The sequence below is a fragment of the Xenopus tropicalis genome, chromosome 5, assembly GCF_000004195.4.
Source record: "Xenopus tropicalis strain Nigerian chromosome 5, UCB_Xtro_10.0, whole genome shotgun sequence".
NCBI lineage: Eukaryota > Metazoa > Chordata > Amphibia > Anura > Pipidae > Xenopus > Xenopus tropicalis.
Window position 1 is genome coordinate 17,296,289 of NC_030681.2, and position 14,613 is coordinate 17,310,901.

The 14,613-nt window shown below is 40.4% G+C and overlaps 1 protein-coding gene across 1 annotated transcript in view; it reads right to left on the bottom strand.

Annotated features, from left to right (window-relative positions):
* Window positions 1-5,388, bottom strand: part of haao (3-hydroxyanthranilate 3,4-dioxygenase) — a 77,779-nt gene extending 72,391 nt beyond the window's left edge. The window contains exon 1 of the mRNA XM_018093843.2: window positions 5,364-5,388. Coding sequence (XP_017949332.2) covers window positions 5,364-5,373 — 10 coding nt within the window. The 5' untranslated portion in view covers window positions 5,374-5,388. The remainder of the gene's footprint in view (window positions 1-5,363) is intronic.
* Window positions 5,389-14,613: the final 9,225 nt, after the last annotated feature.

Consider the following 14,613-nt stretch of genomic DNA (forward strand, 5'->3'; position numbering starts at 1 on the left):
GAAAAGGGAATCATTTAACCATTAAATAAACCCAATAGGGCTGTTCTGCCCCCAATAAGGGGTAATTATATCTTAGTTGGGATCAAGTACAGGTACTGTTTTATTATTACAGAGAAAAGGGAATCATTTAACCATTAAATAAACCCAATAGGGCTGTTCTGTCCCCAATAAGGGGTAATTATATCTTAGTTGGGATCAAGTACAGGTACTGTTTTATTATTACAGAGAAGAAGAAAATCAGTTTTAAAATTCTGTATTATGTGATTAAAATTGAGTCTATTGAGTAATTCGGAGCATTCTACATAACGGGTTTCCGGATAAGGGATCCTATACCTGTAGTAGGTTTTTTCAGAATGAAGTAATTGCAAGTCAAAACCAATTCTAGTAAAGAGCACAAAAATTCAGCCAATGGATTACCACTATGTCTTTCGCTTAAAGCTTTCCTACACACTGATATACCCTCATCCAAAGAAATTATCGTGTATATTATTATTAACATTTATTTATAAAGCGCCAACATATCCCGCAGCGCTGTACAATAAGTGGGTTTCATACATTGGACATACAGAGTAACATATAAAGCAATCAATAACCGATACAAGAGGTGAAGAGAGCCCTGCCCAAAAGAGCTTACAGTCTACAAGGGTATATATGTTACAGGCCCACGGTGAGGCCGTAGCAACAGCGATTCTGATAAAGAAAATTAATTGAGATACAGAGCCAAAGTAACTGGTTTGCTGCTTCTTGTCAACTGTTTATTACATAGATAATTTACAATATACTGTTTATTCCATAACTTCTTGTCCTTTACAACTGTTATACTTTATCAGTTGGCCTATGTTGTACTATACATCATACTTTCTCAGAGATGCCAACATCTAAACAGCATTTTACTTGTGCCTAAATTCTCCTTGTACTTCACATTCAGAGCAAATCAGCGTATATGACACATGGCAGTTTCACACTATAACAGTGGTACAGTATTTACACACATAGGTGTACCTCACTTTACAGTAATGTAATTTACTTGCTAATAGAAGAAATACGGTAAACTGAAAATAGACTATAGAATATCTATTGATATCTAATTGATTCACAATATAGTTTGCAGCAGTAGTCCAGTTCAGTGTTTAATCTATAACCTACTACAGGATCAAAATAAAGCAGGCAGGCTGATGCTGTCAATCAGCAGGCCAATCTGTCAGCCATTTTGTCATTTGATTCAGTTACCATGTTAAGATAACATATAAGAGCATTTCAAGGCACTATCTGCCTCTAAAGTAACCTATGCGTTATATAAGCATATTGAACCAACATATTTTGGTGCTAAACAGGCAGTAAGCTACATACCTGATAAGGAAAATGAATGGAGACACAGAGCCAAAGTTACTGGTTTGCTGCCTCTTGTGAACTGAAAAAAACAGCTCTCTGTGTTTAAACTGCATCCTGGGATGGGCTTATCAGCGACCTCTATTGGGGGGGGGGGTGGAAATAGATACCCAAGATATACATTACTGACCCGTGGTCTGATGCACATTAACTTCCTTTCTTTTGCATTATTTTAAACTGTATATATACATACAGTATATGCATTCATTTTTTTCATGTAAATGTGACCTCATATTTACTGGGGTTGCATATACATCACATGTCATCGGGTAATAGGCCTACCTGGCTTAAAAATCAAGTAATGACAATGTATCTGTAATATAGGATGACATACGTGTACCGAGAGATTGCAAAAAGCTATCAAAAAAGGATGCTGTACAGGTATGGGACCTGTTATCCAGAATGCTTGGGACCTGGGGGTTTCCGGTTAAGGAATCTTTCTGTAATTTGGATCTCCATAACTTAAATCTGCTAAAAATCATTTAAATATTGAATAAACCCAATTGGCTTGTATGGCCTCCAATAAGGATTAATTATATCTTAGTTGGGACCAAGTACAGGTACTGTTTTATTATTACAGAGAAAAGGGAATCATTTAACCATGAAATAAACCCAATAGGGCTGTTCTGCCCCCAATAAGGGGTAATTATATCTTAGTTGGGATCAAGTACAGGTACTGTTTTATTATTACAGAGAAAAGGGAATCATTTAACCATGAAATAAACCCAATAGGGCTGTTCTGCCCCCAATAAGGGGTAATTATATCTTAGTTGGGATCAAGTACAAGTACTGTTTTATTATTACAGAGAAAAAGGAAATCATTTTTAAAAATTAGAATTATTTGCTTATAATGGAGTCTATGGAAGATGGCCTTTCCATTATTTGGAACTTTCTGGATAACGGGTTTCCAGATAAAGGATCCTATGCCTGTATTGGAAAATAGCTTTGTGCCAAGATAATAGGATAGCCAGGTGGAGCAGTTAAGTTTTTATGTACATTGGGAAGTGTATAAATCAGGGGTCCCCAACCTTTCTTACTCGTGAGCCACAGTCAAATGTAAAAAGACTTGGGGAGCAACACAAGCACCATAAAAGTTCATGGAGGAGCCAAATAAGGGCTGTGATTGGCTATTAGGCAGCCTCTATGCACACTATCAGCTTACAGGGGCTTTATTTGGTAGGAAATCTCATTTTTATTCAACCAAAACTTGCCCCCAAGTCAGGAATTCAAAAATAACTACCTGGTTTGGGGGCACTGAGAGCAACATCCAAGGGGTTGGGGAGCAACATGTTGCCCCTGAGCCACTGGTTGGGGATCACTGCTATAAATAATAGGACATTTAGAAAAATCAGAAAGCTAATATTTAAAACAACTCTCACAGATCCACCCATCCGCCAGTGCCGTTTGTAATAGTGTATCAAGTCTCAAGCTCATCAACAGGGTTCCAAAAAGTTTCCCATATACCCTAGTACCAGACTGTTGTATATAATCACATATTTAGGGACTCATTTATGAAGGATGGAACTGGGGGTTTCAGAAGGATTCCCAGCAGTTTATTCTTTTTCACCGTTTATCAAAAAAATCCCTCATTGTCAGAAAGTTTTCCTGATAGGTGTTTGACAGCTTTTGTATGGGGTGTTAGTGCTGAGTGCAGGTCCATCTGAATCTTTAATCCCCAACTGAAAGCCTCAGTCAAGCCCGGGCACTAAAGCTAAAACTCAACCTAAACACAACTTGAGCTTTTTTAAGTAAGCAGAATTTCAACTTTGCAATATAAATCAATTAACAAATACGCAGCCTTTTCATGACTTTTAATGTAATAATATGGTTTGGAACAGTTACCTAAGCCCCGCCCCCTTTTCTCCTGCTACTATTTTCAGACTCAAAATATAACAGTAGTCACCTGTCCCCAGCCTGCCTTCAGCCTGTATCCTCCCAATCCCACAATTCCCTGCACACGTGATGTCAATAAGGAAAGGAACATCATGATGCAATGCATTGTGGGTTATGTAGTTCCTGCATGCTGTCTGTAAGCTGTGGATAAGTTGTTACAATTTGTAACATCAGTGTTTTAGTCCCTCCTCCCCTGCCAGGATTTCAAATGATATTGAAAGATAAGAGCTGTTTTGCAGCTGGATTATAGCACATAAAAATGATAAAAGGTATTTGCTCATACTGTTTAGATTACAGTGATAGGTATATTAGGGGTTTCTGTGTGGGTCTCTTTAACACATTTTGGTTCAGAAGCTGGAGTTCCCCTTTAAATTGTTTAATCTAAAAGTATTACAGTTAGTGATGTACCTTATTTAAATTATTTCATGCCACTATAGCAGATGAAGACCCACCCTAAATAGTGGATGGGCTTTTTTTTGTGGGGGGCTTATAGGTTTAGAACCCCTTATCTAAGATAAGTGAGTCAAATATGGCAAGTAACCATTATAAAGCTGGCCAAATATGTGTAAACTGGGACTCAGCATTAGCAAGGGATGAGCCAAGCGCTAGTTTTAGATAAAATACAGTCATTCAGTATCTTTCCAGTAGATGTCAGTATATCTCTCCCTGACTTACAATGAGATTTTATTTCTACATGAAAATTAAAAGTGTATTTCTGTAATCTACTGTACATTTCTGCTACAGAATTCATAGTTGCAGCTTCTGCAGAAATTACTATTCTTATAGAATACGAACCTGAAAGTATACATCAATGAAAATTCCAAAGGGAAAGGCAGAAGCAGCTCCGGTGGGCCTCGCACACCCCAGTCTGACCCTGTGTACAGCTTGTGGGAATCTGCTCATTTGCTGCCCCCACTGTTACCCTGAATGTATGGCTAAATCTTGTGCCCATTGTGCTGCCCCCACTGTTACACTGACTGTATGGCTAAATATTGTTCTAGTTTTCAGTAAAATCAGGACTGTCCCACGAAAATCAGGACAGTTGGGAGGTATGCACTGGCAACCTCTGGCCATTATTTGGTTACACATTTACTGCATATATATATATATTTCATTTATCCTCAGAATTAAATGGTTATGATTCATCTCAATAGTTATTTGCTGTACTATTAGTTTCAATAGAAATAGGCAATCATTTACCATGTTCTGGATCCAATTACTACAGCAAATACCGGTTCAAAATAATCATCCTCAGTACTCTTACAGGGTAACGTTTCAGCATGACAATGCTTTTTTGGGAGCAGTGTAAATCTGCATAAGAATAATATAAGGTACCTAATTGCTACTAATTTGTGTGTGTGTGGGGGGTTGATTTGTTGGTGGCTTTTATTGTGTTTTTCAGCACTAGGGTGTCAGTAGTTTAAGGTACTCAAGTGTTTGTGTATATCTTCTATTTCCTAGAAAAGGAGTTTTCAGACATAAGGGGCAAGCAGCATAAGGGCTCTGGCACACCGGGAGATTAGTCGCCCGCGACAAATCTCCCTGTTCGCGGGCGACTAATCTCCCCGAGTTGCCATCAGTTGCCATCCCACCGGCGACAATGTAAGCCGCCAGTGGGATGGCACACGCAGCGGCGCAATTTGCCGAAATCGCCTGCGCAGCGTCACGGGCGACTAATCTCCCCGTGTGCCAGAGCCCTTAAGGTGGCCATACATGGTAAAATTCACCAAACAAGCAAATCTCTTCCCCGTGGGTGATATCGTGCTAATGCGTTTGTTGGCCTTAGGGCCAAATTAAGGAGATAGGAAAAATCGGAGCAAGGATTGCATCAATGAGCTAATGCGTTTACTGATCTGACAAAAAAATCAAGCCTGTCCTATCAACATCTGCCCAATTTTTGCCCAGATTGGTTGGAGAGGCCTGTGAGAGGGCCCAATACATGGGCAGATAAGTTGCTGATTCGTTCTTAAGGACCCGAATCAGCAGCTTAAATCTGCCCGTGTATGGCCATCTTTAGATGCACAGGGCACACCAAAGAATTTTCCCAGGACAATAGCAGTTTACATACTGGAGTCAGTTACCTTTCTGCATATGGCATTCCCACTTGTCCCACAGCTCAACAGAAGATCCACTTGCACACAATCATGAAGCTGTTGTTCCTCTGCTCAGAACAGACTAGCCCAGTGTTTAAAGACCTTTCTAAAACAAATGACTATATTGCGTAATTGTGTGTCTTGTGGCTCTCTGGGGACTGAGGAACTCCTTGGTTGAGCTGAGCTTTTTTTACTGTATTGTGTAATTGCCTGTACTGTGCCTTTCTGGAAACCAACCCTCTTGTTGATAGGTGGTCCCCTTTTTCATAGTAATCCATGCACAGTCTACTGTATATTGCACAGTCTGTAAACTTGTTGTTCTAAATGTACTTGCTTGTAAACATCAGGTTCTGTTGTTGATGCTAAGTGGTGGTGGGTAGAGGACTTGAGTCTGTAGAAGGAATATGTGTGTCCCCTTCCCACCACTTTCCTTATTTCAAAGGTCCATGAGCAGCCCATGGTTTTCAAAACCGATTTGGCAACTCTGAGTGCAATGAAAACAAATGGCTACAAGAGCTTGCCCTTTTTCTTTGTCATTGGGTAATCTGTGTGCATGACAGCTGTCTCCAACTTGCTGGAAGTAGAATTGTTACCTGAGTCGAGTGGGAGAAATGGTTAGTCATTCCGCTCATGGAGCAGTACCATATTCCTAGTGCCACATTCAGTGCAATATTTGTTAGACCTCCTTGACTTATCACAAACATGCTCATATCTGTCACCCTTCTGCATTCCATAAGTATTTACTCCCAAGTGTCATCCCACTAAATGTGAAACATTTAAAAAAAGAAAAAGAACTCGAAAAGTACTGTACATCCTACTGGGTCTTGGGCCACCTATGGAGGCCATCTTCACGGTTTAGGAAGACACTTATTTTGGGGGTCCAACCAAGGGTTCATAGCTTCAAGGGTTGGATGGCTTTTTATTATTTGCCACCACTGAGTAAACGTACAGGAAAACACAGTCATTTAAAACTAGACAAAGGCAAGAAGTCCTCTGCACCGACTCATTATTAACATATGTATAGGACATTGATGTTTTTTGCAAAAAGCTACACAGGGATTATTGTCCATATATTGCAAAATACTTCAAACTGGACAACCACATCAAAATCATCCCTGGACGGGCCAGTCCTACACTCACTGTTATCTGATTCATTATGAATTCTACTGCTTCATTTCATTTAACAAAGGGACTTAGTTTTACCTGCAACATACTTGCTTTCAAGGTTAAAACTCCCAAATGGTTGCCCTTTTATTGGCCCATTGGGATCACCTGACTGTAGCTGGGAATGATGGGAGCTACAATATGGAGCTAGCCACTGCTCCTGTATAAACTATAGCAAACAAGGGAAAGTTGTGCTTAAAACTACATTTTAAACCATTAGGTGGGGTGCAGTTCTGTAGAGATTTAAAAAAAGGAAATATGGAGCAGATTTCCTAAAATATCCATACCCACAAGCAAATATTTTCTCGAGCTCTGCATTACACATATATGCCATGCATATTTAACCTCGGTTTATCCCTTTGCATACAATAATTCTGTTGTTCTTTCCGTACGCAATTTTCAGTGCATTTATATGAATTAAAGGTAATTGGAATCGTGCTTTGATCGGGCCTTTGGAGAAGCAGAATGTTGCTGCTTAATATAAATGGTAAACATTATATATATTATATAAATGCATGGGCTCTATGAGTTCCCTACTATATATAACATGATTTCCAGGAAGGAAGGAACAGTTAATGGCAAGATTAGATGTACTGAAAGCTCATTCTCCCCAGGCGTAATTCACCGGTAACATATTCCAAGGTTTCTTTCTTCTCCATAAAGTCTGGCTTCTATTCTCATTATGTTCTGTAGGCGCTCAACATGACTTCAATACAATGAGAAGAATTTATTCAATTATTCAATTAACTTTGAGTTCAGCTTTACGTTCAGTTACATTGAAGAGCAGAGAACGCAATTCATGTGCCTGTTACTAGGATTGATAAGAAAAACACACGCAATGGGCATTTTAATTTGATGGAGCGTGTTGACTTCATGTGTTTGCAAGAGGAATTTCCTGGAAAGAGATAAATGTATGCAAGGTTCATAAATAATTCGCTAAAAACTGTTATTTCTTAAAAATGGGTAGAATTGTTGTTAAGACTATGTCAGGAGCTGTTTTTTTATTAACTACTATAGATGGTGTCTTTAGTAGCAGTGGGACAATAGTCACTGGGAAGGGACTGGGGCTGTGGGATAGCAGGTATAGTAGGGAGAGATGGTGCCTATAGTAGCAGTGGGATAATAGCCTCTGGGAAGGGACTGTGGCTGTGGGATAGCAGGTATAGTAGGGAGAGATGGTGCCTATAGTAGCAGTGGGATAATAGCCTCTGGGAAGGGACTGGGGCTGTGGGATAGCAGGTATAGTAGGGAGAGATGGTGCCTATAGTAGCAGTGGGATAATAGCCTCTGGGAAGGGACTGGGGCTGTGGGATAGCAGGTATAGTAGGGAGAGATGGTGCCTATAGTAGCAGTGGGGGGATAATAGCCTCTGGGAAGGGACTGTGGCTGTGGGATAGCAGGTATAGTAGGGAGAGATGGTGCCTATAGTAGCAGTGGGGGGATAATAGCCTCTGGGAAGGGACTGTGGCTGGGGGATAGCAGGTATAGTAGGGAGAGATGGTGCCTATAGTAGCAGTGGGATAATAGCCTCTGGGGAGGGACTGGGGCTGTGGGATAGCAGGTATAGTAGGGAGAGATGGTGCCTATAGTAGCAGTGGGGGGGATAATAGCCTCTGGGAAGGGACTGGGGCTGTGGGATAGCAGGTATAGTAGGGAGAGATGGTGCCTATAGTAGCAGTGGGGGGGATAATAGCCTCTGGGAAGGGACTGGGGCTGTGGGATAGCAGGTATAGTAGGGAGAGATGGTGCCTATAGTAGCAGTGGGGGGATAATAGCCTCTGGGAAGGGACTGGGGCTGTGGGATAGCAGGTATAGTAGGGAGAGATGGTGCCTATAGTAGCAGTGGGGGGATAATAGCCTATGGGAAGGGACTGGGGCTGTGGGATAGCAGGTATAGTAGGGAGAGATGGTGCCTATAGTAGCAGTGGGATAATAGCCTCTGGGAAGGGACTGGGGCTGTGGGATAGCAGGTATAGTAGGGAGAGATGGTGCCTATAGTAGCAGTGGGATAATAGCCTCTGGGAAGGGACTGGGCCTGTGGGATAGTAGGTATAGTAGGGAGAGATGGTGCCTATAGTAGCAGTGGGATAATAGCTTCTGGGAAGGGACTGGGGCTGTGGGATAGCAGGTATAATAGGGAGAGATGGTGCCTATAGTAGCAGTGGGATAATAGCTTCTGGGAAGGGACTGGGGCTGTGGGATAGCAGGTATAATAGGGAGAGATGGTGCCTATAGTAGCAGTGGGATAATAGCTTCTGGGAAGGGACTGGGGCTGTGGGATAGCAGGTATAGTAGGGAGAGATGGTGCCTATAGTAGCAGTGGGGGGATAATAGCCTCTGGGGAGGGACTGTGGCTGTGGGATAGCAGGTATAGTAGGTAGAGATGGTGCCTATAGTAGCAGTGGGATAATAGCCTCTGGGAAGGGACTGGGGCTGTGGGATAGCAGGTATAGTAGGGAGAGATGGTGCCTATAGTAGCAGTGGGGGGATAATAGCCTCTGGGAAGGGACACAGCATTTTCCCATAATTCCAGTGTATTTGTGAGCACACCCAGAGTTGTGTCAGCTGTTGTGCCTGGGGACTCATGCCTACATATGGTCACTGTGCCCCTCGATGACTTCAAATATCTTTTTATTTCAAGACAAAGGGTTGCATTATTCCCTATATAACTGAAGGTTATATAAGTGAGAAATGAAATCTCCGAAGCTATGTTTGCATTAATAAAATTAGTCCTGGCTTGTATCTGTCTGTATGCATGCCATGTCATTAAAAACAGATATGTTAAAGCTTAGCCAGCCAAATCCCAATCCCAGCCATTACCCTGCCTGCAGCCAGCAAACCCAGTCTCTAGTATTAACATGCATAGACATTACAGGGTACCTAATGAAATGACACACACACATGCTTGCCCTCGCAGCCATTTATATGTTAAATAAATAGCAGGTATTTACGTTAGCCCAGGCCTTTTACTTACATGTTATCTCGGCTTTCTGTGGCTACACCTTTGTTTGGTCAGGTGGAACAACACAAGTCAAATAAAAGATTTCATTCATCCCTCCCGTCTGGGCATAGTTTCATGTGCCTCGAGTACAGGATTTTCTGCAAGATTAACTTGTGCAAATAAAGAGCTGATTTCTCTTGATTCAGCCATTTTGCGGGATTAGTATAAATGAGATTTTGGTGCCTCCGTTTTGATCTCATTAAGTGCAAATGTTTGTTTTAAGGGGAAATGTGATAATTGGTTGAAACAGAGGCTGTATGGTATAAACAGGACTTTATTAGGGCAAGTTAAGAAGAGGATAAGCTACAGAGCTGGCCATAGACAGAGAGACGCTCTTTTCATCACCAAAAAATATTTGGATATTTTTCCAATTTGGCAGGTCGATTTACTCCAGTAAACTCTGGATTATAATTGGCGCCTATGCAGTTCTCACCCAATTTTTCAAACCTGTCCAGTAGACATTTTACTGATGTTCAACCAGATATCAGTTGGGCCGGCTAATACTTTGCCAAGTTGTCTTTGGAGTCTACCAATGTTCTTGTTGTCTTCTCCTAATGATCCCAGAAGACCTTCTGGTGACTAAAGCATCAGAAAGTTTATTGTATTGTCTATATATTTATACATTGCAATCCCATTCTTCTTCATTACTCCAATGTCAAATATACTAATGAAGATCTTTCAAACCATTCATTATCTTGGTTGCCTTTGTCTGAAGGACACTGTTCTGGGCCTTTCTCATTGCATTTATAATAGGATTTAATCAATGCAGATGAATTTTATAGAGGTGCCCCCTATCTGTTATCCTTACATTTTTTTATTTCTTTATAATTTGATTTTTGTTTTCTAAATGTTTACTTATATAACTTGATGGTTATATAACTGCCATGGATATTATGCTGAGAGCTGAAGCTATCATCGCCCATGACATGCTCTATCAGGAATATCTACAAAAGATGCCATTGGCCAAAACACACACAAGGCATTTCACCGTTAACGCTAATAATTTATTATGCATGCTATTTCTGTAACTCATTGCTATAGCCCTAGAGGCTTTTTCTAAGTCTAGAACATCATAAAATATTTTAATTGGAGCATAAAGGAGTTTTATCTCTTTGTAATTGTGTGTACATGTTATTACAAAGTCAACCTAAAGGCATTTTTACAGAAATCTCTGTGTCACTCAACAATAAAATGTATGCAGAAGGATTTTGTTTGAAACTGATTGAAAGAATGTATAGAATAAATGTAAAGTTATTTTAATTCTTTGAGATCCCCAAGGTTGTTGAATATGTCATGAAACAATGTATTTCTAAAGCCCTTGCTATTAGGGCCCTTGTCTGCGCATACCTGCAGATGAGAGATATTTTTTACCAGGTTTCGCTGAGATGGACTCCAAAGGAAGCAAAAAAAAGTTGCATGGTAAAAAAATTGTCACACAGTATGGGAAAAAACAATACATTTGGCAATTTTTTGCTGTTTTGTGAATTTTTTGGCAAAAGCGAAATGGAACACATGACTAGTACCTGCCGTTGTGGCATGGCTGGTTAACCCATACGTCAGTAGCATAGTGCACACTGGTTATTAAGAGTGCACCGTAGGCACCTGAGCAGTGACAATGATCTCCTTGGTTTCATTCACATAGAATATTATAAAATCACCATGCTGCCACCATACACCATTTGTTCCAGAATCATTTGTAGTGTTTATTTTATGCATTAATAATTTTGCCTTTTGGTTCTTACTATCCAAAGGGGTTACATTGATACTGAACCCGGCCATTACAAGTTTGGTTCCTATGAGCCATTTTGGTGTATAGTTGCCCTCTTTCTTCTATTAATGACTTTTTTTTAGGTTGTCTTATATGAACATATAAGATACATATTAGAAGTATGAACCAAGGCAGAAGCTGAGTTGAAATCATCCAATTCACAGTAAAAAATAGGTTTAGAAGGCTCAAGGTTGTAATTCAGGCAAGAGTCAAGGTAGCAGCAATCAGCAGTGTCAGAAACTAAGCAGAAACGTCAGGAACCAGAAGATTAAGTCAAAACAGCAGCACAAAGAAAGACCTATATGGAGGAATTGAACTTGGGTCTTAATAGTCATCATCGTGTAGTTCAAGACCATTCATCCTTCAGGCTGGTTTCTCCACAACAGTTTTAGGCACCATGGGGGGTGGGTGGGAATTATGATGTAACATACCACAGGACATGCATGTTGCCTTGCCCTTTCCATTTGAACAGATTACCAATGAGCACTACCTTGGAGATACCTCTCCTAGAATTCTAACAAATATAACTTTCACATCATTTGCTGATGGAAAGAGCCAGCTCAAATGTGGGCACTGTTTTCCCTGGTAACATATACATATAAATTCCCATTTAGCTTCCGCCCCAGTTAGAATAGTGAAAACAAATATGTCTGTAACATGGACCTTAATAGCCAGAAGATGAGGTAATAAGCTTCTCCTGAATCTCCGCTGGGCTGCACAGTGGCAGAAGTCAGAGTTGGGTGACTGAGTTGGTTGCTGGAAATAAACAGCAGTTTCTTGACAGAAGCGTGGTACCATTTTGTGAGGGGAATTAATATTCCCTTATTTTTAATAATGAAATGGACAATTATCAAAATAATTGATAATAAGCAAGTGCTGTCCAACTCTTTCCATGTAGGGGACATATTAGCTGATATGCTACATACACAAACACACTGAAGGGCCACATAAGGCCCTCAGATCTCCAGTTGGACAGCCTTGATGAAGGTGTTTTTGCCTCTGGACAAAACAAACATTTAGATTGGGTTTGGCATTTGTTAAGCAACCAAGGTTAAGCAGCCTTTCTGTCATCATGAACGGTGCTTTTAGAGGCACAAATTCAATAAAAGCGAAGTGCTTTGAGGGAAATCAGCTCTTAAAGTCAATTTTGGCAAAGAAAGGTAGATTTGATATGCTTTGGAATGATGAATAAACAAAGGCTATTTTGTAAGCATACATAACTTTATCATTATCCTGGCATGCCACTTTGAGATTTACCTAATATATATAAAAAAAATATCATTACACAGGGAATGGCCATATTTGACTGATATGCTTTAACATATGGTCTCTTCCAAATGAATGTGCGCATTTACTGTGTGACTGAGAATTGATGATTTTAACAGGTCAAAAAAAACCTTAACCGAGAGCAGAGACCATTTTTCAAGCCAAAGAACAAATTCTGCTTTTTCTTCATACAGTAGTTGAAGATACGAGTCTTGAGCAAATCTGATTTAAAAAGAAGAATTTGAAAATAACTACAGTATATAGAAAGTTCTGATTTTCAGAAATATCAGATGGTGTTTATTCAATATACCATTAGAATTATATTTTGTGAGTCAGTATATGGAAGTATACATACTGTATATGTAGTAGACTAAAACAAATGTCAGACAGTATTGCTTATTTCCATCGGGAATTCTTTATGGAGCTCTGTATCACTCGTTTGAAGGCAGATGGAGAGTGCAGCCTCCCTATATTTGTTGATGATAATATTTCTAGATGACATTCTAAGACTTTCCATTGCATAACTAACTCTATGCCAAAATACATTTCTAATGATTAAAATAAGACAGTGTTACACTTTGGAACCTTGTTTCATCCCTAGCGTACATCCATCATCCTTATCCTTCCATGGGTCTGATGTCTAAATCATGTTATGTTGATGAGACCTGTTTTTCAAAAAATGGTTGATTCATCATTAATGAATTTTGAGTTGGTGACACAAAGGGCAACACTGGCTACTTTTTACCAAACAGGCAGGTTACTGGCTTTTGCATGAAACCATCTGATGTTCTACTGACAATTATCTGATCAGGTATTGTTGGGAAGGTTACAAATCCAGCTGGGTGAGGACACCTTAGGGCCATAGATGTTGGCCTCTTCCAGTGGGTCTACAAGTCTCCTATGTGATTTAAGAGTTTGCATAGGGTCAAAACTAGTGATGGCCGAAAAGTTTTGCCAGGCATGGATCCGCGTTTCGCCATTGGTGGATTGTTTCGCGAAACGGATGAAAAATTTTGCAGCGGAAAAATTTGCCGCACGTCCAAAAATTGTTGCCGGCGTCGAAAAAAGAATAGCCGCGCGATGAAATAATAGCCGCGGGCGACAAAACAATAGCCGCGGGCGACGAAACAATAGCCGTGCGACAAAATAATAGCTGAGGGCGACAAAATAATAGCCGCGTGACAAAATAATAGCCGCGGGCGACAATTTTTTTCTGTCGCACAACATTTTCACCGTTTCGCAAATTTTTCGCCGTTTCGCGGATCTTTTGAAAGATTCGCGAATTTTCCGGTGAAGCGAAACGGAACAGATTCGCTCATCACTAGTCAAAACAACTGGACCTGATTGGGAGTGGATCATCCTAGGTATCGCCAGTTTAGTTATTTATTATATGGAATTACTGGTTAAGGGCATTACTGGTTTTAGATCTGTCTGGATAATGGGTCAGAATGGATCAGAATAATTGATCACATACCTCTAAGATAAATGGAGTATGCTCCCTTTGCTGTAAGTTTTCAGTGCACATTGTCGCCATCAGAGCTCTTGGTACTTGCAAAGAAAATCAGTCCTGCTAGCAATGGTTTACTGTATGTCAATGATAAGGAGGTTTATTTAATGCCATATCAGTTTACTAGTACTGGTAAAATGACTATGACTTTGAAACAGTCTCAGAGTTGAAGTTGGTGTAACTCTTCCTTTAAGCTATAATGTAGTAGCTGTTAACTCTCCTTGATGCTCACTCTCATTGAGTGTTTCCCCGGGAAAAAACTGTATAGCTTCCCCTTGCCACTAGGGTCCTTACATCCCTCTACCTCAGGCTGCTTGCCTTTACCTGCTCCCTGTTCCTTCTACATTACCCCATTAACATTTTGGAATTCTGGGCACATTTTGTCCCTATTATGCAGGTCTTGTGTTCCATAAGGCTCTAGGGCAGTGCTCACCAACCCCTTGGATGTTGCTCTCAGTGTACTCATTCATGTGCTTATATTTGAATTTCTGGCTTGGTTTTGGTTGAATAAAAACTAGATGTACTACCCAAC